This window comes from Pygoscelis adeliae, unplaced genomic scaffold (genome assembly GCF_000699105.1).
Source record: "Pygoscelis adeliae isolate BGI_AS28 unplaced genomic scaffold, ASM69910v1 Scaffold172, whole genome shotgun sequence".
Lineage (NCBI taxonomy): Eukaryota > Metazoa > Chordata > Aves > Sphenisciformes > Spheniscidae > Pygoscelis > Pygoscelis adeliae.
The window spans coordinates 6,928,012-6,951,779 of record NW_008824338.1 but is presented as its reverse complement, the minus strand read 5'-3'; the positions used below and the strand labels follow the sequence as shown (position 1 = coordinate 6,951,779).

Sequence of the window (23,768 nt, the reverse complement as noted above, 5' to 3'; positions counted from 1 at the left end):
GCAGAGGACAGCAAAACAAGATGTACTTTCAGGTCCAGCTGGGCATGTCCATAAGACAGAGGCAGAAACCACTGATCTCACTCTGCACAAATGATCTCCAGAAGGAAGGAGGCACTGAAGGCCTCCTGTATAAACTGGAGATCTTCATCTTACCAGCGACCAACTCAGGTAGCCTTGAAAATGTTTTGACACCAGCTGTACAAGCTGGCCAGTGATATTGCTGTTTAATCCTATATCATATATGTGATACATATATGTGATACATATATGATTGAAGCATATATGTATCAGTGCCCAAGTTTGCAAGAGAAGATTTCAGCTAGCCTGCATGCCCACGTGCATTCCAGTCACATTTCTGGTTGCTGTGTTAATGCACCCATCATCTGGACTGGAGCTTCAGACTTCTGACTTTCATTTAAAAAGCAATAAAAATGACAACCTTCTTAATGATTCAGTCCTTTTCATCAAAATGCATCCAACTCAAACACTTCTGCTGTAGTAAAAACGCATTAACCTCAAAAGGACAAATGAAAGCATTATAAAGCTACACAGCAGCCTTGCGGCTAAGCTTACTGAGTAAAACAGAAAACTGTAATAGAAATCTGCTGAAAGGCCTACTTTACTTATAAGCATTTAAATAAAAACAAAACCCCAGCAGATTAGGATAGGACCAAAATACAGATACTGGCCATAATAAGCTCATGATATAAAAATAGCTTTCACAGTGAGACTGTTCTCAGTGTCAAAGAAGATGGAAATAATTCAGAAGACACGTTATACTGTTCTGTAGCTGAATGTTATGGTTTATAAACATTTAGAGTGCTGTGAGACTTTCAGTACATCTGGAAAAATCTGCAGAAACTCATGACTTCAGGCAAATCACTGTCCCTCTTTGTGCTGCAAGGTAAGTGTAAAGGGCACAGTACAGAATCTACTGATACTGCACTAATCATCCACATCAACTACAAATCACTGACTTAACTTACCGGCAAATCAAAAGGAAGCAAAGAAATGGTATAGGCAGCAGTTCGTAATCGCAGTGAAAATAGATGGTGGCTCCAACCTGCATATTATTTAGCAGAAACCTTACTGAGTAAGTGGATGGTAGTAAGAAGGGGCTCTGGTTCTGATTCAGCAAAGCACTTAAACACAGGCTGGAGGTCAACAGAACCAGTTACATGCTTACACTGAAGAACACCAGCATAATACAAATTTACAGCCACACTATAATTGTTGCTGGGAAAATGTCAAAAGATATTTCCATTGAAAAAACCCTGAGAATAATCTCAGAGTCTTTCTGGACCTGCAATTAGATACAGCAACTTGAAATATTTCTCCCAGAGAAAATCCCCCCTACACTTTCACATGGGTCAAAAGTGCTATTGCTATTGTTGCTTTTGACTGGGCTGGCTGACACTTTTCTGTCATGCCTCTTTTTCAGTAGAAGATTTGAATTTTGTTTAAATGAAAAATTTCATGGCTGTTACTTGCCTTTTGGCACATGTCCATGCCTACGTTTAAGTCCCCCCTTCTCCCAACTCCACTATTTGAGTTTGGAAACCCGCTGCGGTGCCCTCAGGAGAGCCACGGCTCAGTTGTTACTCATATTCCACTTCTCCTTCATGGGACTGAATCACTGGCTGCATCAGGTGTTCACTTTCACGGGGATCTGATAAACATCTTGTACTAAATACTGCTCCCGATCAGCTCTATTTATTAAGTATTGCCTTACTTCAAATGAACACAATGTACCTAATGTTGGAAGAAATTACCAGTAGAATATGTACTATTTCATATAAGGGATATATTGATATATACCCATATGGTCTCAAGCACTGCATAAAATTTCAGCAAGGCTACTAAAAGACAAATCTGGAATCTGAATGTATTTTAATTTAAGAACTGAGATACTCGAGAGCTTGTTACCAACCACTGGTCTAAAAATTTCTTTATGTGATGGTTTTTTTTATTTCTGAAAGGTCTGCTGTTATAAGGTTCCTTCACCTGGGAAGAACTGAGTTTTCCAGATGAATGTGAAATACAAGCAGCAAATTCTGGGTTTTCAAAATATTTATTCTTGTGGTTGTCTGATGTAGTAGGGACAGTTAATACCAAGTTAATGGATATTTTATGGCAAAGTTATTATTGTAACTCCAGCAGTCTTGCAATGTTTTCAAACAGTTCTCTTCTGTGTGCTTCAAATATAAAATGTGCCAAAATTTACAAGCTATGAAGAGGTATACTTGGAGAGAAAACTGGAGGGACTGAAGGGCTCTGAAAGACTGACAGAGGATTGAAAACACAAGGCTTGTATAAGTTGGCCAATGCATATATACAGTCCATACATCATAATATTGTTTGTGTTCAAATTATATTTGGATGTTTTCATTTTGGCCATCATCTAAATTACAACCATTCAAACTCGAGATCAGCACCTTACGAACAGCTACCTATAATCTTTAATCTAGCATCACTGCTGAATTTTGGTTTGAAAGTGTAGTGATAAACACATGTGCTACGTGCCTGATGATGGACATTTTCCATTTCCAGTGAGTGTTTGGAATCACAGTAAGCCATCAACCAGCCTGGACATTTCTAATGAGTTATAATTCTTTTTTTTTTTTTTTCAGCTAAAACAACTGCTTCTCAACAGCCTTTCAAGACATCTTCATGGTTTTATCCTTTACCTCTTTGAGACCTTGTAATCTTGTCAAATTAATCAGAATAGTACGTATTTCCAGCAGACAGTTACAGCAATACCAAGGTAGTTTTACTTTGGGGCAACTCGTATGTTTGGTTTCAGAAGTCACCTTTTTCCCTGCCGATTCTTCAGCAGTTCGCTGGGTCATTTTGTTGCCAGCATTCACACTTGAGCTGGGAATTCAATATAGTCTGTGATGTGCTTGGTGTTGTGCATACGTTCATGAAACACTGAAGTGATTTGTCCGCTGTCTGGGGTGTTTGCAGACAGCAGAACCAGAGCTCAGCGGGAAGATAGCTAAAACACACCTGTGGCATGCTCTTTAGTAACGCTGCTACGTACAAAGGCAGAAGGTATCATAAGACCAAGCTAAGCACCCCCATGCACATGCACCCACTCTAACTGGCACTGCCTGTGCAGTACTCACCAGCTTCTCGATTTGCACTGTGACTTGTTGGCTTGGGCGGTGGGAGAGGAGGCTGCTTAGCAGGAGCCTTTCCCTTTTTTTTAGCATGAGGTGCTTCATTACTCTTATGGCTGGTGGTGGTGGAAGCAGCAATAGCATTTTTTGGTGGTAGCGGAGCTTTTTTAGATTTAGGCTTAGGCTTGGGTAGTGGTGGAGCATAGGATGCCGGTATTTCTGGGCAGTGATCAGTAGTGCTCTCTATGGATAAGAAAGTGAACAGAAGCCAACTGACACAGACATACGCCACGTACATTCAACAGCAAGCCTGACAACAATGCCTACTTTTTGCTGCTTGAGATCTTGGGAATCAGGAGAGACTTCTTCATCTTTTGCCTCTTATTGAAGTATTATCTCAGAAAAAAATTACAGTCTGTCTCAATTCAACTCCTTCTCATGGAAGATTTTTGCCTGGCACTTCTCTCAGTCTCATCTATTCTAGACGTCCAAGGATCACCCTTAATGTTCAGTATCCCCAACTAGACTGCTGGCTGCAAATTAAACAAGGGAAATGCCATTTACTCCTCTAACAAATTCCCTCGGCTTCTTTCCAGCCCTCTGAGATCAACAGGCTATAAAACTCAGATTCATGTGAATCTGAATGTGAACAGGGCCATTCTCTCAGCCATGGGTTCAAATATGGCTATGCAGCGGAATTTTTCCCCTGAAGCAACCCGTTCTCCTAAGCTGCAGACTGCTTGCTCACAGCAACTTTATTTTGGGTATCTTCCCCAGGGTATTTCTACTCTTCAGAAAGAGATGAAGCTAAATCAAATAGGATATCATTTGCCATGAGAATGCTCTCCTCTCCTGCAAGCTCTTTGGGTATTGTTACAAGACTGCACTTCTTGCAGCAGTTCCTTAGTCAACGGGAATTTGGACTGTATCTACATTGTGTCGTGCAATAGGAATGGCTCTGTAGAGTGAAAGAGGTAGCACTGAGGACTCAAAGTCCACAATGTGCATTTCAGGAGACTTGACTTTGGACTAGTTTCAGGCTAGTTCTGTAGATTGCATGCCCAGGAGTGGTGGGAGCACAAGTTTCCGAATGTATCTTTTGGCTTAGTTTCATCCAAAAGAAACCTGGCTTGTGTGCTCTGCAAACCAAAGAAGGGTAAGTGGGGATGACGAGGAAATTCACTGCAAAAGTGCACGCCTAATGCCAGCTGTAACGTTAATGTAGGTGAGTCATTTATAGTCAACATAAAATTTTGCAACATAATCACTATGGTTGTAAGACATTCCCATATGGGAACAGCTAAAGTTCCCAGATGGGAATCTTTACCTATTCAATTACACCAACTCTGTGCCCATTTGGTCTCACAATAGCCTTCCCAAACCTTCCAGAAAAGGATATTATAAAAGCAAGAGCATACCGTCAGAATCATATGGGCTTTATTTGCACGTTTCTAAAAACTACAGTGGTGGGGGAAGAAAGGAGCCAAGCAAATATTGCAAGGATTTCCTAACAGTCTCTTATCACTCGAGAGGAAACCAATTCATTTCTTGCAGTATGTTCCTATTAGAGCCTCACCCTTACAGACATTAAATGGCTGTCCCTGGATCTCCTGTCCGTTCCCTGCTCTCTTCCTTCCCATGTAGAAGATTCCCAAGAGATAAGCAGCACCTTTTCATTTTACGATTAGTAGACGAAAAACAAATAATGTGTTGGACAACAATGACATTCTTCATCTCGGAAACAAAGCCTTTTCAATCTCTAGCTTAAGGCTTGTTAACATGAACCTAATGCATCACCTGCAGTTATTAAAAGCAACATGCACACATATGTCTCTTCATGAACTGAAGGAATTAACTGTACAGTGTCTTCCTCCTTTATTTCCAGCCCATTATAGACTAATACGTCTTTGCTAATGTTTTGCAAGAACCATTGCATAGCAACCTTTACAGCTTTCAAACAGATTCTTTCAAGCACAGATTCTTGTACTGCCTCTTTGTTTTCCAGAGAAAGAACTCTGGACCAGAGATAGACTTTGGAAGAAGAAAGAAACATACATATTTGTTACATTTTGCTCTCCTCTTTTATAGCAAAAAGCATCTCCTTGTGAAATCCAACCTACCTTCATTCAAAGTTGAAAAACTGATTTAATTGTGAAAAAGCAGGACATTTTAAAATTTTAATTCCATTAATAACAAACATGGCAAGAGAAGATAAGATTTTGTATTTTGAAGATCTTGAAGGACGTGATGATCAGAAAGAATTTTAAGTGTAAACAATTCTTTGATATACCTTTTACTTATGGGTCCAGCATGCTAAAATTTTATTTACTAATAAGAAAGAATTTAAAACTTGTGTACTTATACACCATTACTGTGTTTTGTTTCCAGTCATATTAGTAGAGAAAATATTAAAAAGAGAATGATAACCTAGTAAAAAGAAATACACCATTCACCATATTCAGAAGTAATACAGTGCAATTATTTAGAATCTCAGTCAATCTACATTAAACTATGTAACTGATTAAATAATGTGTATTAGAATTTATCTTCTGATTCAGGAAAAAAAGTACAAAATATAAAGCTAAAGCTTTACTTAGTTGCAAATAAACACATCTTTGTGGCAACCAACTTATAATTTACAAATTTGCTTTACAAAAATAACTAAAAACTATAAATGAAAAACAAAATTGGAACAGTTCATTCACATCAAAGTTCTTGCTTGCAGACTTTAGTTGTGATTAAAACTGGCAATTTATATAACACTGATTTTAACTGAAATACCTTGCCATCACTGGGATATCATCTTTATCAAGGACAGCTTTTTCCATACTGTTACATACATCATACCAAAGGCTGGCAGACTCTTTCTGCACAGCGGCATCCTATCTGCTCAGATAGTTACAGCTCTCATCGAGTCTTGACCGCCCCTTGATTACGTAGATGCTCTTTTCTTGGCCTTGACCAATGAATCTTCCTTTTGCTCACAGCCGTGAGGAAAGCTGCGGTGAAAATGATTGCCTTTGACCATATCGTCCCTCTTGGTGTCTTATTAGCTTCGTTGTTTTTATCTTTGTTAGCTTCATCTTTTTTATCTCATCAGATATAAACCTGACTGCCCTCAGGGTCAGTCTGATCTTGCCCAAACTATTGTTTCTCATTTACTCTTGAGATACAGATTTCCAGTTCCTACCTGACCAGTCCATTATACCAGCCTTTGACAGCAACAAGCCAAGTTTTGAAGCAGATGCTTTTCATTGCTTTTCCTCTGCTGCCCCTCAGGCTTTGTGAACATTCACTGACTGTCCTCCCTCAAATTCCCCTCTGCTGTGATGCCAAAGCTGACAATTTTTAGGCTGCTAGCATTGTGCTTGTTATCCTGGTCTGGTCCCCTCTTGTCTTTCAGTGCCTAACCACAGCGTCCTCTCTTTTACTGCAAGTCCATTGGAACTTTTTTGTGTTTTTCTGCATTTATGTAAGACACTACAATAAATTCCTGGTATATACATAAGTACTGTAGTAATACAAATAACTAATAATGGCAACAGTGGCTTGATCTTGAACAGTGACAGGGATGGTCTGATGTCTCTAAATGGCTCGAGATACAATTGTTGTAATTGTACCTCCCTAACATGATTCTGCTTGAATATGGACCGTTGGTCTCCATGCCTGCTCTTTCTTTTGCATTTTTTTTTCCAAAACAAGGAGGCATCTGAATCAGTTCAGACCCATCTATTTGTTCAAGCCAATCCCCCAGGTACCTCGGTACCAGCTGCAATATATTTTTATTGCTGTTGTTTGTCTTAATGTAGACATCTGTTCATCACGAACTGACCTTTTAACAAAAGGTCTCCAAAAGACCATCAGATAGGAGTATCTTTTATTCACTGCCGCCTTGATCACGATATCTTCTGTAAAAGCAATCCACCTATAAATTACTCTTTAAATAGGAAAGCAAAGCAAATGCTAATGTCTCATTAAGCATTTGGATCAATAATATGTTTATGTTTAGAATACATTTTCCAAAGGCCAGGTTTTCAAGAAACCTCACTTTGAGACCAGATTTTCTTGTTTTCAGAAATTGTGATTGGGGCCAGACTCTTACGAAAGCTGTGTTCTCATGTAAACACCTAAATGATGGTCAGGGTTACAAAGTACTCAGTATACAACAGCTCTTGTGGGGACTCATCAAGTCTCAAAGACTTTCAGAGAGATGTCAGTGTGCCATATGCACTGATTTTGGAAGCTAAATGTGGGACCTTTTGCAAACTCTGGACCAAATGGACATATGAAAATCCTGGGCATAGTTTCGGAAGCCATACATGACTGGGTTGTATAATACAAGAATTTTTTCTTTACTTTTGTGAACTTCTAAGGAACCAAAGGCCAAAGGTCTTCTACCCCAGGATTTTTTCATACAGTACTGGTATTTTTGTTTCTACAGCTAAAGCAGTGACATGAAGCTAGCTCATGGAAAACCAGTAGTGCTGCAGCACAAGCATATAATCTACATCAACTGCAAAGCACCCTTCTCCTGGGAAGACGAGCACAACTCAGAGGAGTAACACTGTGTAAAATGGAAGTTGGAAATAACGTATGATTTGTTGTCTTTTGCAGGGTGACTCCCTTCAAAATGAAACTCAGTAAGAGTTTTGAGAATCATGAGTTTCCTTTCCAGCCCATGCAGAGCGCTGTGTTCTGATTAATCAAAACCCAGGAAGTCGTCATTCAGAAACATGGGACACAGGGCGAGACAAGGTTTCTTTTGTCTCTTTTTTGGACTCATTGACTGTCCTGATGCAGGTGGTCGACTCATACAAATCCTTTGATAAACTTCAGATTTAACCAGCTCCATTTTTTGTTCCTGCTATTGCTACTAAAATTCTGTTCAAGAAAAGACCCATTCTAATTGTTAGAAAGCTTCCTTTAATTTCCAGTCTAAATGTATTTCAAGCCACTGTTTATTCCTTTCTACTTGTGCCAGCATTGTCCTTTAGCCATGCTCTCCTGGCTATATACCAACTAGTTACATTCATCAAACGCACTCAGGCTCTCTCAGGCTCCGTTTTGCTAGGCTGAACAAGAACAGCTGTCTCATGATGCTTTTCGCAGCTCCCTCTGCAGTTTTGAATTCATCTTTCTTGAAGATGGATGAGCAGATCTGTACGTCTGCAGACTTCCAGATCTTTCTTACGCTATGATTTCAACAGCACTATGTGCAAGAGGTCTTGTAACAGAGACAGTGCAGAAAACAGGAGAGGGGAGAAAGGGACAGGTGTAACATCTGACCTAAAGCAACCACGTTCAGATTTTGCATTGGTTCCAGGATAAAAAAGGAAAAAAAAAAAGTGTCATTTTAAATTGCTAACTGTCCAACTTTTGCATAAAAAGTAAGCTGTTAAATCAAGAGAAAATACCTAAAACATCTTCACTGTCAGCTGCATACTTTTACCATTTCTTGGTCTATGGGAGACTGGGAAAGTGAAAGGCATGTACATTCTCTTATACTTTCTGTATAGATATGCTCAAATAATTCAGTGGTTAGTTCATTAAAATCACGTCTACAATCTTATTTCTGGAGTCACATTAGGATATCTTTCCTATAAAAGAAAAAAAACATAGCAGCTTTACAAACCAGGAGCTTTCCTCTGCCACTCAGCTTTTGTGGGTGAAAGCCCGTGCCTCTCATGTCAGCCTACTCGCACGAGCCAGCCTGGCTGACTTACTGGACAGGCTCTGCCCAAATACAGCTTTATCTAGAGTAGCTTTCCTTTTAAGAAGATTTGGATTCAGCCTCATTTACATAGTTCAGGTGATGAATCGAAGATATACTATTCTTAGAAGAACTGGTTTTAGCCAGCAAATAACTCAGCTGGAGTGAGAGGTTCTTTGAGACTCAGGCAAAAAAAACCCCTTTAATGTATAGTGCTCATATCGAAGATCTACAGAGCTCAGGAGTGTAGGAAGCCAGCTAGGCACACAAGAGGGAAGAAAGTCTGCCTTGTCTCTCACAGTGAGTGGTTTGTAGGATTAGTCTTCTGAGAGAAAGCAGGCTCTTGTCTGAGACCCTGGAAGATGAGGGTTACTATCTTAAATTCAGCAGGTTTTGTTCCACTTTGGGGAAATAAAGCAAAGACCTCTGAGAAAAGGAACCTAGAAAATTTTACTTTGAAGAACATTCCTTGGTAGACAAACCAAAGTGTTGGTCAGCAATGACTCATGCTCATAAGACCAGAGGTTGTGCCTCCAACCTTTTTTTTTGGTTACCCATGAGAAAAATAAAAGATTAAATTTAATGGCAGATTTAAGGGAGAGCAGACAAAGTATAGCGGAAAGAACCTCTGAACCCAACATACTAAGACCTGGAACCTTTGCCAGCTCTCATATTAGAGTTATCCTGTGGGGAAAAAACATTATGTGCATGCATCCCATGAATTCATTTGGAAACAGGACTACAAACTGTTTCCTTCACTGAAGGACATGAGAAAACCTGAGAGGATCAGTCTGCTATAAATGGCATAGGAACATTTCAGAAGCTTATGCTCCATGTCACCCACAACACCCACAGCACCCGCAACAGAGCTCTGGCTTCCTGCAATGCAATTATTTATCAAAGCAGCATCTGACACACCTGACTGATGGTATGCAAAATGAAACTTACTACTTTTTTCCAGGCAGTATCCTGCTAATGGTTACTGAGCCTTTCACTTCTTCAAGCCCAAGCTAACGATGAAATGTGTAAGTATCTACCAGAATCATTGAAAGATTTAGCTTGCTATAATAAAAATGAGTAAGACCTAAGTTTACAAACTGAACTCAGATACAGACTCAGGGTTCTCTGGTACACCTGTGTGCCAGAGACATCCTGGAAGGGTGGAAAGGAGAAAAGCAGCTCTGACTCAGTACCAGGAGGTTTTACAATGTGCAGCACACATGCTGCGTCAGCATGCTATGTCCCTATACCTAGGGAGGCAAACAGCGACAATTTTGACACCTATTCTACTGATGTGGCTTTTGGTCTTCTCCAACACTACTGTAGGGGGCAGGAGGCGGAAAGACTCCTTGGATCCCCTTTGCGATGCTCATACCCCACCTGGAACCTGGAGCACTGGGGTCTGCAGGGGCTACTGCAGACAAGCGCCACAGGTCAGGAGCCCTGGCACGATGGTACAGTCTGGTCGGCTGCCCGGGCAGCCAGGGTGTACTTTGACATGCTGCCTGTCTACTCGCTGCTCTGTATCCCTTCCAGGGTGCTCACAGAGATTGGCTGCAGTTTAGCTCTTTATTTTCTGCAAAAGATGCTCGTGACTTTTCTTAGTCAAAACAAAACGAAACGAAACGAAAGAATTCAGAACTCAACCCAGTACAAACATAATGTGAATAAATGATCTAGAAAAAAGATTTCTCTGATGTCTCATCTGCAAAGCTTTATCCATCAATTACCTGTTTTATGTAAAACTGTCACCAGCTTCTTATTATCCTGACATAAAGGAGAAATTTCCTTTTAAACACCCCGCTTGGATGACTGACATCTCATCATTACTATAAACAGTAACAGTTACACTATTAAATTGCCAAAGGGAATTTTTTCACCAAATATGAAAGGCACCTGTGAGCTGACAGACAGCAGACAGGTACACAGTTTATGGAACTGCCTGGCAGCACAGGGAACAGCTTTCAGGGGTCGTCTTCTTCACTCGCTTCTGTTTAACTCATTTTTACATTGCATGGCTGAGCCTATTGTTTGCCCTGTTGATACTGTACTTCTGCGGCTCATGCTGAAAAAACTTTTTTCCTTTAACTTCTTTTAACTCCTAACATATTCCACATTCTACCATGTGTTGCTGCCAACTCTCACCATATTATCACAATGTGCCTGTATCACTTGTTCTTTTTAAGCTTCCAGCTCCAGCAGTCATCATCATATTTATATGAGAATTTTCAAGACCCACTTGAACCAGAGAGCAAGTAAAGACCACCACCATTTCATAAAAGCATTTTAAAATAACCTCTTAACTTTCAGGGGCTGAGATGAATTTTTTGGAACACTGATTCAGCTGGAGTTGGAACTGCAGCACATCATGCTACTAAACAGCAGAAATTAATCCTGTCTTCAGGTCTTATAAATATGTAAAGTGTATATAACTTCCTTCGAGATTTACACATAAGAGTTCATGACTCTAAAAAGCCAAACATTAGCCTCACTAAAGATGAACTCCTTGCATCCATTACTCCCAACTGTCCAGCTAGTATTCACTCCACCTATCTAGGTTCTCATGACGGAGGGCTGTGATCTGACACACCAGCATGTTCTATGGTCTGAGCAGAAGACAGTGAGCTAGGTATTCCTGCTTCAGCTCTGATTTTGGTGCTCTGTGAACACTAGCAAACCTCCACTTTGCGGTTGTTAATTCCTCGCTCTGCCAGTGGGTGTAGGTGTAATGCATACCTACTGCATCTGCCATAAAAAATCACCGAGGATTCATCTGTCAGGTGAGATGCATCTGTGAGATGCAGTGGGCCTTGCTCTTCCACTGAGTTCAACAGACTGGCTCACCTTCTTGCTTAATGTGCTATGAAATAAAGAATAACTGAAGTGTATTCAGAATGACTATCCAGTGAGTTGTACTGGATTTGCACTGTGTAACACCGTTGCTGATGTGTGGAATTGATTCTTAACACCTTTTCTGGGCAGACTGTTCCTCTGCAATAAATCTATCTTGTTCCTTTTCAGGGGACTCAAGAAGTTTACATGTAGAAGAACTTCATGTTTAGATGTAAGAGGAAATATACTTGAAGTGTTTGGCATCTTCTATACGGTCATATTGACATTCTATGAAGCCTAGAATACCAGTTTTGCTCACTTTTTGTTTTCCTTCTCCCTTCTCCATATATACTTCATTTTCTGAGAGGGACTGGAGTGATAGCTATATATTCTTCTGTACTGACTCTGCTCCTGTACAGCAATCATTTTCAATTTCTCCCTGTGAGGTCACCACAATATATAGGGAGTGCAGAGTGTAATAATGTGTTTAAATAGATATTGAACCTTTCCTGCTTCATTGGAGTTCTACATTCTGCGAAGTCAGCTAGAGGGGATTTCAACATAGTTAGAAATGTGTATTTCTAAAAAACCCCTGTACCTTAGGAAAAATTCCAAGACGTGACAGTTCCAAAAGGCTGTATTTCAGGATGCATAAAATAATAAGTGGTCTGATCTAACCCCAAAGTTAACCTGAACCATTTTAAAGGAGTTTTCCATGGCTTTTATAACTCTTTTCCCCTAACCCAATACACATCTGGTTCTAGTTGGCACCAAAAGATAGACATATTTAAATGTCATGAAAAAGGCTAATCTTGTATTTCTGTCTTGTTGGGAGACAGGAAGTACTAGAAATCTCATAAGAAAGGCAGTTCTCCTTGGACATCCAGCCACTTTTTACATAGTCAAGTGATTTACATAGCTCAGAGAAGAATTCAAGTTTTTGTGTTAGCCGAACTGACCCTCTCAACCTCCAGAGGCTCATTCATCACTAGGTAGGGTTTACTAGAAGACATTGGAAAGGCTGCTCAGTCTAACAGCCAGACATGAAGTTCTTGATCTTTTGTATCCTTGCTCTTTCCTCTAGGAAAATCCAGTAAATGGAATAATATTTAAGAACACTGTGACAGGGAAAAGAAATGGTGCGTTATTCAAGAGGTTAGAGAAAGAAAATAAAACTGGCCCAAATCCTATGATTCCGCATTAATCTTTACTTTTTTCTTACTCAGTCAAACTCTTGTTACCAAGGTAGATCTGAGTAAAGGTAACAAAATTAATATGGACTTTGGAACTGCTAAATATTTAGCAGTATTTACTGCAATTCATAGAAAACCCTATAGTCATAAAGTACATTTTCCATAAATGACCTAGGTTCAGTTTGCAGTAGTGATATAGCCCCTTGAATATTTCTGAAGAGCTGGACTATAAGATTTAATGAAAACCAATAGGAATGAGTTGCTGAAGTCACTTTCAAAATGATACATGGTTTTTAAGTGGCTTAAACACTTTGAACTTTCAACCCGTGAGCCACTTCTACAACGATATTGCAAGGTGATGCATATGCACTTAGTGTCTTCTTTCAGAAAAGAAAAACCTGAAACCAAAGCTTGCCTATGGCTACAAGGAAAGGCTCACATTGAATTCAGAAATCAAACATCTCTGCACACATTTTCATGCTCAGACCATGCTTCTCTTTATGACCTTATTATATCCACAGTAAAAGGCATGCCTACCAGTGATGAAATACTGATGTTTCACAAGTCTTATCTTCTCGGCATGTTCTGCTGGCATTCTTGTGGCAGAACAGAACTCACAGCATGTATTGGTGCTAATGGAAGAACATGTTAATATTTTAAGTAGGCGAAAAACAATTTGTGAAGCATGTGTTCATTTACCTTTTTGATCTTCTTTTTTTCCTTCCAATGCTGATGCTTTCTCTGATAAAGTACCATTATCTCCACTGGCTTTTACGACGTTTTCTTCCTGTATGGTTTCTTCACCAATGGCTATGGTGTGTCCATTTGAAGTTTCAAAATTTACTGTTACATCACCATCTGAAATGAAAATTAAAAAGCTATTGTCTAGTTTAACTGCTTCCTTAGCACCTATTGACAACACACAGCATCCCACTGCTTTCAAGTTTCCATGGAAGCAAAGCAGAAAGACTTACTGAAACATGAAACATCAGGCTGCAGATCTACTCTGAAAAGTTAACGCTGTAAAGGAACTCTATAGGCTTCCATGTTCTTTGGGTGGACACCTCTGCAGTAGTGGGCCTGGAAGTGCATGTGCGTTTTTCAGGTCCAGCTTCGTATCTGTACACATTAGCATCCCGTTCTCTTCCTCCCTGTATCTTGGTTTACACAGCAAAGAAATGTGTGCATGGACCACAACAGAGCTGCAATGTGTTCCAACAGGCCCCTTATCTGGACAATTAGGGGGCAGAGTTGCAGGACTACTGTGGTGCACCCCAGTAGGTAAATCAGCCAGGAATTCAGACAGAAGTTCTCAGAATATGTGTGCCCAGTTAATGAATAAAATAGGTCACAAAGTCATTGCCCAGTCTTAAGAGCCAAGGTGAGGTCTTCCTGTATCACGTATCATACCATTATTAAATTCTGCAAGTCAAATTCTTTTCCAGCTCTGATGATATTTTATTCACTTACCCAGACTACCTCAGCTATGAGGTTTTTTTTTAATCCTGAAAAAAACTTCCTTCTCTTCCCTGTTTGTCTCTATATTCCTGAAAAATGCTACATAGTCTTGCTGGCTCACAGCTTTCTCTCTTCCCTTATTTACTGATTTCTGTTCTCTGTTCCATGCATTTTAAAATTGCTGTTGATTTACTTCTCTGGTCATTTCTAAGGCTTGTTATCCTTATGTTGCTCACACCCCACCTGCAGTTCACGTAGATGATTGCTTTCCTTCTGCAGGATTCTCTTACTATCCATCCAAAAATTATGCCAATCTACCTGGCATCTCTTCTGGTTTCTCCCGTTGTTTCTTCATTAATTGTGGTAATTCCAACTCTCTTCTTCTCCTCCTCTTTCTTGCTGCGTTCTATCAGACCTGGATGTCTGGCTGTTCACTGGTTTCAACACAATTATGCAGCCTCTCTCTTACCACCTTGGGCTGCTCTATGGGTTAAGCTGATGGTTTCATTCTCACCCACACACTAACTTCAACTTGATGTGTAAAAACTAAGTTCTGCCTTCTTAACCTTGTCTCATTCACTATAGCTGACAGTTGCACAAGGCTTCCTTCTTACTCTACCGCAACATTCAGTTTCTTTAGCTCCTTTCTTCCAGATGTTCATAAAGCCATTCTTTCCTCTCTGCCTCTGCATGTGGCATTCCCACCTTATCCATGTCATGGTTCAGCAAACACCTCCTGCCTCCAAGTGGCACTTGCCACTTTCCACTTCTTTCTTCTTCATCCCATGTGGAACAGTCACTTCACATTTCTTACCTCTCACATTTCAAGACTCCATGTAATTTCCCCATCTAGCTTTCATCTCCACAGTCATTCCTTCTAACTACCTTCACACTGCTCAACCACCGCGTTTTCTGTATCTCTTTTTTTAGCACCTTCAAACCAATCCTGTATTCTTTCAAACTGCTCCTTGAAAACTATAATTTCATCAGACAGGAAGCACAACGTGATGAAGGCAACATGGACTAGATTGATGGCCTTCTTAAGACGGAAGGAAGGGGAGAAAATTGTTCATCTTTACATCCTTTTCTCATGTTGCTCAATCTCTGTAAGGGATCCAAAGTCCCATCCTCTTTTAAGAGCGGAATAGAGGATCAAGGACACTGACGACCAAAGCATACACAATTTTAGCACAAATGATAGTATTTATGTTCAGACGGTTTGTAACCAACCTGAAATGTTAACACATTTCATTAACTGTCTCCCAGCAGTCTAAATGCAATTTACAGCCATCAATGGACAAAGCCATGCAGCTTCCCAGTGAAGCATGTAGCAAAAAAATGTAACAAACTCACAGAGGGACAAATTGAGGTATGGAGAGTTTGCATCTCTTGTTTTAAGTCAAAGACAGTGGCAGAGAAAAGTTCAGAAGCCAGCTACACTGAATGCCATAGCCTGGTAATTAGCTGTAAAGATAAGTGATGCCACATGTCGACAAACAAGCCCTTAACTTCTAAATATTAATGTGTACGATATGAACCACACACATTGATACTTTCATGATTCTTCAGCTCAGGCAGAGTAACACAATTTCTAGGAGAAAAATATTTTTGGAAATCATGGAGTTCTTAGACTCCTTGACAAAATGATGAATGTTTTAATTTTAAGCTACAGGAAATTATTTTACTCACTTGACTTTTATTTGACCTAGATTTATAGAAGATCAAGAATGTTAGAAAGAATACCACTACGAACATAATCAGATGTAGCACAGAGGTGTTAACCATGGTTTACTCATGCTTTTCGAAACACAAATTCTGGTTAATACCAGTTACTAAACCTCACAGCATTTTGAAACAAGTGGTGTCTTCCCCACAGTTTTATGTTTGTGCCATTTGTGAATGTGATGTGTGTGGTAGTGGTGGGATCTGTACGATCCCAGCACTGGTACTTTTTCATACCTGAAACGGATGCTATTGATTTGCTTGGGGGTCCCAAAGCCTCTGATTTTTCAGCCAAAATTTCTCATATTATACTCCAGTTGCTTTAGACAGCAGACCTTGACTCAAAAAATAGGTTAATCACTAACTTAAAAAAATTCTGGCAAACAGTAAGTAGGAACCACTGGAGTCACATTATTTACAGGGAGCATCAAAATACTCAAGGATATGACCAGAAGTCAGATGGTGTACCTACGGCAGGAGCAGTTACAGAACACCGATCTCTCAACTCCAACTTGAGTTTTTTGTCAACTGGCCCAAATTACCTCTCACACTCCTCAGCTCTGTCTCCCCATACCTATTTATACTACATGGAAACAATGCAATAGTGGCTTTATCATCCGTGTTTAGCACTTAGGAGCTAAATTCTAGGTAACGTGTTATCACCTTGCTCGGGCATTTCCTTCAGCACTCCCCTTCTTATCAGCTCCTCTCTGCTTTGTCTTGTCGAAATCTTCCTTTCCAACACTAAAGAAAAAGCACAGTTAAGAAAGGATTTATTCTCGTACTGCTGATGCTTGCGAAAAATGTAGAAGAAGATTTTTATTTTAAAGAAACCCTGAGAAATCGTTTCCTCTGATTCTGCAGAAGTGGTCTGGGTTTTCATGGATGCTCTCTGAAAATATTCTCCCACAATTTCAGGCACAGAAGGGGGGATTCACCTGACCCCATACCTTCAGCTGAGCGAGGCTCCGTGAGGCTTCCTTTACAGTCAATGGAAAAAGGTACTTCCAGCGTGAAACTGAACTCACGCTAGAAAAGGCATTTAATATGTAAAAGCACCTCTTTACCATTGACTGGGGTGGCTAGCTCAGCTGGAGATACCTCCGTCTGCTTGGTAGATGTTTTGAGTTGGGAGAGACAAATCCTGCTCAGAGCAAGCAACTCACGGGGTAGCCTTTATGACATGCAAACTATGTTTTAAAGGAAAAAGAAAAAAAACGCCTTAAACAGAAGCTAGAAAGTTCTCTTCTAAAAGGGAATAACATCCTCATCCAGGCTGGTTGGCTTCCATGGAAAAAAATGCAGCATCCTGTTTTTTAGGTCAAAAAAAAGAAGCATACAACACACAAAAAAAGACTGTGACATGAAGCATTTTAATTATTATGTTTATTTCCCATGGGAAAAATGCTAAATAGTTTTATAGGGAAAAGCATTTACAGATGGCAAAATAGAATAACTCCCCACTGCACCCCACTGCCAAACCAATACAGTTTTGGTCAGTGATCTGGGAGGCCACTGTAATGATCCATGGAACCATGGTGCATGGGTCCATAAAATGTGAGCACCACTTGTAAAATCCTGTCTTCACTGTTAGGAAAAGTTAATCTCCCATCCTGATTCTGTTTACATATGGACATCAAAACCCAAGTGACATTTGGAGCTCAAGCTGAGGGCATGTGGCAAAGCTTCAGCCGTGCTAGACTTCATCCTATTAATGCTATGGGATAAGGTTATTTATCTCATCAACTAATTCAAACACTCTGGTGATCCAATTACTCCCTAGGGCCAGTCTAATTGCTCTATGCAGATTAAATACTGCAAGAAGTATTGCCAATCCGACTTGCACCAGCCCAGCTGGAGTGAACAGCCATACAGTGAAGTGACGGCTCCTGTGAAGGCATGGAGAGAGGTAGTTTGGCACTTCTGAGAAATTTACCCTCCATGCGTAGCAGCTGATAAACGTCTCTCCCCACAGCAGGTAACCCCAGCTGCTGACTTGCAACCAGGCTGGCTGAACTGAGACGCCTGAAGGCATCACTGCTCACAGCTCCCCACTCCCCTCCTCCACCAGGGAAGGGGACGGTTGAAAAGAAGATGAAGCAGATTCTGCGCTTCTCAAATTTACAGCACCGGGTTTATTTCTCACACTGCAAAGTGCAGGGATTCAGCACATGCTCCACATGGGATGCATTTCCCTGCCAAAAAAGCACTGACTCCTGGCAGAAGAACTGGGGGCAGTAACCATTTTGACCGGCCCAGCCCAAGCTACCCATGCCTGTGAGACCAACAGCTCATGAATGCAAACAGTACTGGCACAAGAACATGTAAGCTGGCATTAGGTCTGTGGGACCTGTCCGTTAAAGGTCAAACCTTGACGGCATTCAAATCACATTTGACAATATAAAGGAGCCCGTGAGCGTGGCTGCAGACTCTCTGTGTAAGCCAGCCTTCTTGGGGAGAGTATGGCAGCCTGAACTCAGATCAGGTTAGACTGCCTTGGGTCCCGATCCTAAATTATGCAGGAGCTCTTCCAATTTTTCCCCATTACGGTAAGGTATATACCTTGCAACTGTGTGTCACACATGGTAATGGCATGGCAAACAAAGCACAGGAGCGTGCCCTATCCTTGCAAAGAGTTTTTCATGTAGGTGAACATATATTTTCTCTTATTATTTCAGCTTTACGAGTATAATTTACTTCCTATTATTTTTCCTCTCTGCTTCCTTTTTACATCTGTTTTCTTGGGGACAGTGAAATGAGATGATCTCTCATGTATTTATTTGTGGGACTTAATCCAATACCACTTGAAAACAACGATGCTCTTTCCATCAAGTTCAAGAACATTGAATCAGACCCCTCATCAATGTCTCTCTCTAGTTTTCAGGATGGTGTATTTTTTCAGTTCTACAACACTGAATTAACAACTGTATCGAATTAATTATCATGGAAAATGTCAATTGGCATTAAAAGACATTAACTCCTTACACTTTTACTGGAAGACCTCAAAGCATTTTATTAACATTACATAGGTTTCATAACATCCCTTAGACATAACTATCTCCATTTCACAGATTAGAAAATTTATGAACAGATAAGAAGCTTAAGCCCCAGTCCTTCATCATCTAAAATGCTAGCCATGAGTGTTGTTTTTATTTAAACTGATTAAGCTCAGTTAATTCAGCTTGAAAACATAATTTATTTAAAATATTATTTGGCCCATGGAAAGAACATTAGAAATCATGCTAGTATTCACTATGGGTATCACCATTTTAATTCCTACAAAGAAAAAGGCAGGATTTTAACTTAAATCAAAGCGACCAAAAATATGTCCCCTTGTATAGGAGGAATGAGTAGCCTGTCTATTTAAGAACCTATACTGGGTGCTATTTAGCCAGGGTGGACTCATCATTATAATTTATTGCTTATTACCGACTCTGGACTATACAATACGTTTCACATTTACACAGGCAAGTATTTTGATTATCACAGCCCAATTGCACTGAGCTTTAAGGTTCTCAAACTACTCAGTTGAGCTAATCACATTTGACTACTGTTACGTTTCAGTAAACTCCTTTAAAATAAGAGAGTTAAAAAGTCAAGCATCCAGAAGTCAGGAAATGTTTGAATGAAGGCTGATGGGTGTGCAGATGGTACAGCTTTTATTTGCTTGTTACATATTTCACCTTTGCCATCCCTGCTTCGTTTAGGATACAGACTGCACTGTGTTCAATGAACTGTTTCTTTGCCTGAATTTTTAATCTTACCTTTCAACCTGGGGCCCAGACCTCATTTGAGGAACAACCTAAACCTTCATTTGAACAGAAAACTCTTAGTTTTCCCAAACGTCACTACAGCAACTGAGTGAACCAAAGACAACGTGTTTTTCTCCTTGACGCCCATGTGAGATATACAAAGGTGTTATCGTGACTGTTTAGACAGGCAACTTATGGCATAGAAAGATTAAGTCATATTATCAAACATGCTGACATTTGTTAAGTGCTTAATTTGAAGTACCTTTTCAGGTAGCATTTCCCACATTAAAATTGTGATAAACAAAACAAACAAACAAACAAACAACCCAAAGCATACGAATTCTAGCTGAATTGCCTACTTACGGTTCAAAATATCTAATCAACAGAAGTGAAGCTATGAGCATTGGCCATCTGCTGCTGAGCTAATGGCATAGACAACTGTAGAAACAGTTATCATCTACCTGAACCACCTGGGATGGGTATCACTATTTGTCACCTTAGAAATAGTTCAGTCTCCTGAGTTCAGTACAGGGAGAGGACTGTAGTTTGGTGCTTCCACCATTGTCCCGCTTGGCATGCTCCCTCCTCTCACCACCTCTGTCATGACTTCATCATCAGGGTCTTTCTCCTTCACCTGAAGAAGTTTAAACTTCTTATCTTTGGTTTCCAGACCTACCTCTCTTCTCTTCCTTCTTCTTTTAGTAGAACTTGCCACAATACGCTACCCATTTGCTTCTCCCATAAGCACACCTTTGGATCATCATTTTTGCAATCTCTGACCTTACAAGTTATTACCTATTCCTCACTCAGGAGCAGATGACTAGTACTATCTTGGAACAAATTTATGATAAATACTGTTAGCTGTAACACCATCATGTGGACATCCTTAAGCTGAGTGACCAGCTGATCTTATTACTACAAGTCCTTTCTGTCATATGTGTATATATATCTGTGAATATATATATCTTAACATATGTCTGTGATATATATGATATATAGATATATATATGTGTATATACAAAAGTGTGAATATATATAATATTTTAACATTAACATCAACATATTGTTTATAACATTAAGCAATAATAAAATGGAAATAACAATTTCTCCATACGTATTGAGATCGATTACGCAAACAAGTCAGTCCTGACTGTGAGTATGATTGGTTATCAGCCCTTGCCTGCTGAGGAAGGCTGAGGTGAGGTGGGCTCCACTCTCAGACATCATGCTCCAGCAGACTCAAAAAATCCCATGTCAAAATCCTTCCGCTACGGCAGTGAGAAGCAAAGCTTGCCCTGACTTCAGGTGTAACTGTCAGCAAGCGTGTGAATTTATCACACTGTATGCAGCCCTCATTCACTTCAGTAAATCTTACTCGCCCAAGGGATCCCACAAACACTTGTATTTTTAGCCCAGTACAAATAACAGTAACACTAATCGTACGAACAGTTTACCTCAAAAAGCAGTTTCCATCCCTCCCTCCCTACCCCCTCAAAGGAGACTGCTTAGTGATACTCAGCAGCTACAAACCTCAGGCAGTCTTAAAACCAATTCTCTGACTCAGAGTGCTGTGAGATTCTGGATATTCTCCAGTCTTTAGTTTTGCTCTTCCAAGAGAAGCTTGAGAGAATTCAGATTTTTAATTTTTCTCTGACCTAGTAAGAGCTAAAATCGCCTTCTGCTCCCTGTCTGCATACACTTTTGCAGCGGAGCTTTGAAGTGGCACCTACTTCGTGCCAAGACACAAACTGCTGCCACCTTTTCCTTCACAGCAAAACACTGCGGAGGGGAGAAACCCTTGAGATGATGCCATTTTCTGTTTGTCCTTACTTAATTTTGAAAGCCCTCTAGGCAGAAAGTATACAACCAGTGCCCAGAGAACAGATTTTCTGAGATACAGCATAGAAAATATGTTGCTAAAGGAAAAAAATTCCAACCATCATTCCCACATCGGCACAAATACTTCCACATCTAGTCCTCCATCTTTTTTTGATGCTTGTGGTATTTGCTGTTTATGAACATCTTTCAGCTGCTAGCATAAGAGAGTCACGTGAGATTTTGTCAAAGCACTGCATGGTACATGCCCTGGCAAGGCTGTAGCAAGAACCTCTTTCAAAAAGCCTATTGAAAACCCAGATAGAGCAATAAAAGCTCCTTCTAATAGCCTGCATTCTCTCTTAGAAGAAACTCTTTCTTCAGCTGCATACAGATTTATCAAGTTGTAGCCCTGTTAAGAGAATAGGCAATAAATGTGACGATCATCATGCTGTCCCATGGTCTCAGGCCAGGAAATCAGCTTCCTGCATGTAAGATGCACGCACACACACGTACATACACATACCCTGTTCTGTAATGCAAATACATCTCTGTTCAAGTAGTCTGAGGAAGAGGATTTCCTGTAGGATTTGTATTTTGTATGGATGTTTTCCTACTTCTTCCTGAAGTTAGAGAAGCCAGTTTCTTCTGCTGTGTCAGTTAGCATGCAGCAAGGGGCAACTTGCCAAGTAAATGTATCTTCTCAGTCTCCGTTGGTCCTGGGTCTGTTTCCTCAAGAAATACAAGGATAACTATTTTTTATCCGCCCCCCCCGAAAATACCATCTGAGGCAGGATGAATGCAATCCAAACTAGTTTTCATTTCAAATTCCAGCCTCACAGGAAGCACATACACAAACGTAAGTGATTCCATACCTTACGTACATAGAGTTTAAAAGCAAATGGATACCTCCCTATAGCTCTGGCGCTTCCTGACAGCGAAATAGCCCTCAAGCATGTAAAGATATGCTTTCACTGCAAGCTAACCTGATTTGCACTGAAAAGCTACAGCTTATTCATGATGCAGCTGGAGTCGACACCCTGTCTGTTTCTGGGATTTCTGGGGACGCAACCCCTTAGAGTTAGGGCTGCAGAACAGTACAGTTTATCCCTATTATTCTCTATATGGAAATACATGGGGAGGTCATCTGCATTTCTGGCCAAGACAGGAGGGCACTAGAAGTCAAGACATAAATGACTTCTTCTGGTCCATTCCTACGAGCACTACTAGCACTACTACTAGGCAACCAGCATGAATGAAAGATCTACCTAGCCCACAACCGGCTGCTGGCATAGGACGGAAAGTACAGCCAGACTTGGAAGAAAAAGCTTTGTATGTAGATAGGGGGGTAAACAGCATTAACACCTAAGCAAGACTATGAACTATATTTGCCTTGAAGATGTATTCCAAATCTTCACTTCGTAGAGATTAATCGGTACTTAGATACATTCTTCTTTCTCAACATAAAAGCTCTGGGAACTGTTCTTGTACCACTGTTGCATAGCCAAATGCCTGAATTTGTAGGTTACATCTTAGAGAGTCACAAGGGGTAAAACTCTCATATGAAATTTTGGGGGGAAAATAATTTGGAAAACTTTTATTTATTTTTAGAACTCTTACAATTCATATTCGAGACAGCCAGCATGGCTTCACCAAGGGCAAGTCCTGCCTGACTAACCTAGTGGCCTTCTATGATGGAGTGACTACATCAGTGGACATGGGAAGGGCTACAGATATCGTCTGTCTGGACCTCTGTAAGGCCTTTGACACGGTCCCCCACAACATCCTTCTCTCCAAACTTGAGAGGTATGGATTTGATGGGTGGGCTGTCCGGTGGATGAGGAATTGGTTAGATGGTGGCATCCAGAGGGTAGTGGTCAACAGCTCAATGTCCAGATGGAGATTGGTGACAAGTGGTGTCCCGCAGGGGTCCGTATTGGGACCGGTACTGTTTAATATCTTCATCAGTGACATAGACAGTGGGATCGAGTGCACCCTCAGCAAGTTTGCAGATGACACCAAGCTGAGTGGTGCGGTTGACACACCAGAGGGACGGGATGCCATCCAGAGGGACCTGGACAAGCTCAAGAAGTGGGCCCCTGTGAACCTCATGAGTTTTAACAAGGCCAAGTGCAAGGTCCTGCACCTGGGTCAGGGCAACCCC

The 23,768-nt window shown here is 40.5% G+C and overlaps 1 protein-coding gene across 1 annotated transcript in view; it reads right to left on the bottom strand.

The window, feature by feature from the left end:
* PHACTR2 (phosphatase and actin regulator 2) overlaps positions 1 to 23,768 on the bottom strand; it is a 63,184-nt gene that overhangs the window by 23,888 nt on the left and 15,528 nt on the right. The window contains exons 3-4 of the mRNA XM_009319154.1: positions 16,701 to 16,781; positions 13,557 to 13,715 (exon numbers count right to left, since the gene is read on the bottom strand). Of these exons, the coding sequence (XP_009317429.1) occupies positions 13,557 to 13,715; positions 16,701 to 16,781 (240 nt within the window). The remainder of the gene's footprint in view (positions 1 to 13,556; positions 13,716 to 16,700; positions 16,782 to 23,768) is intronic.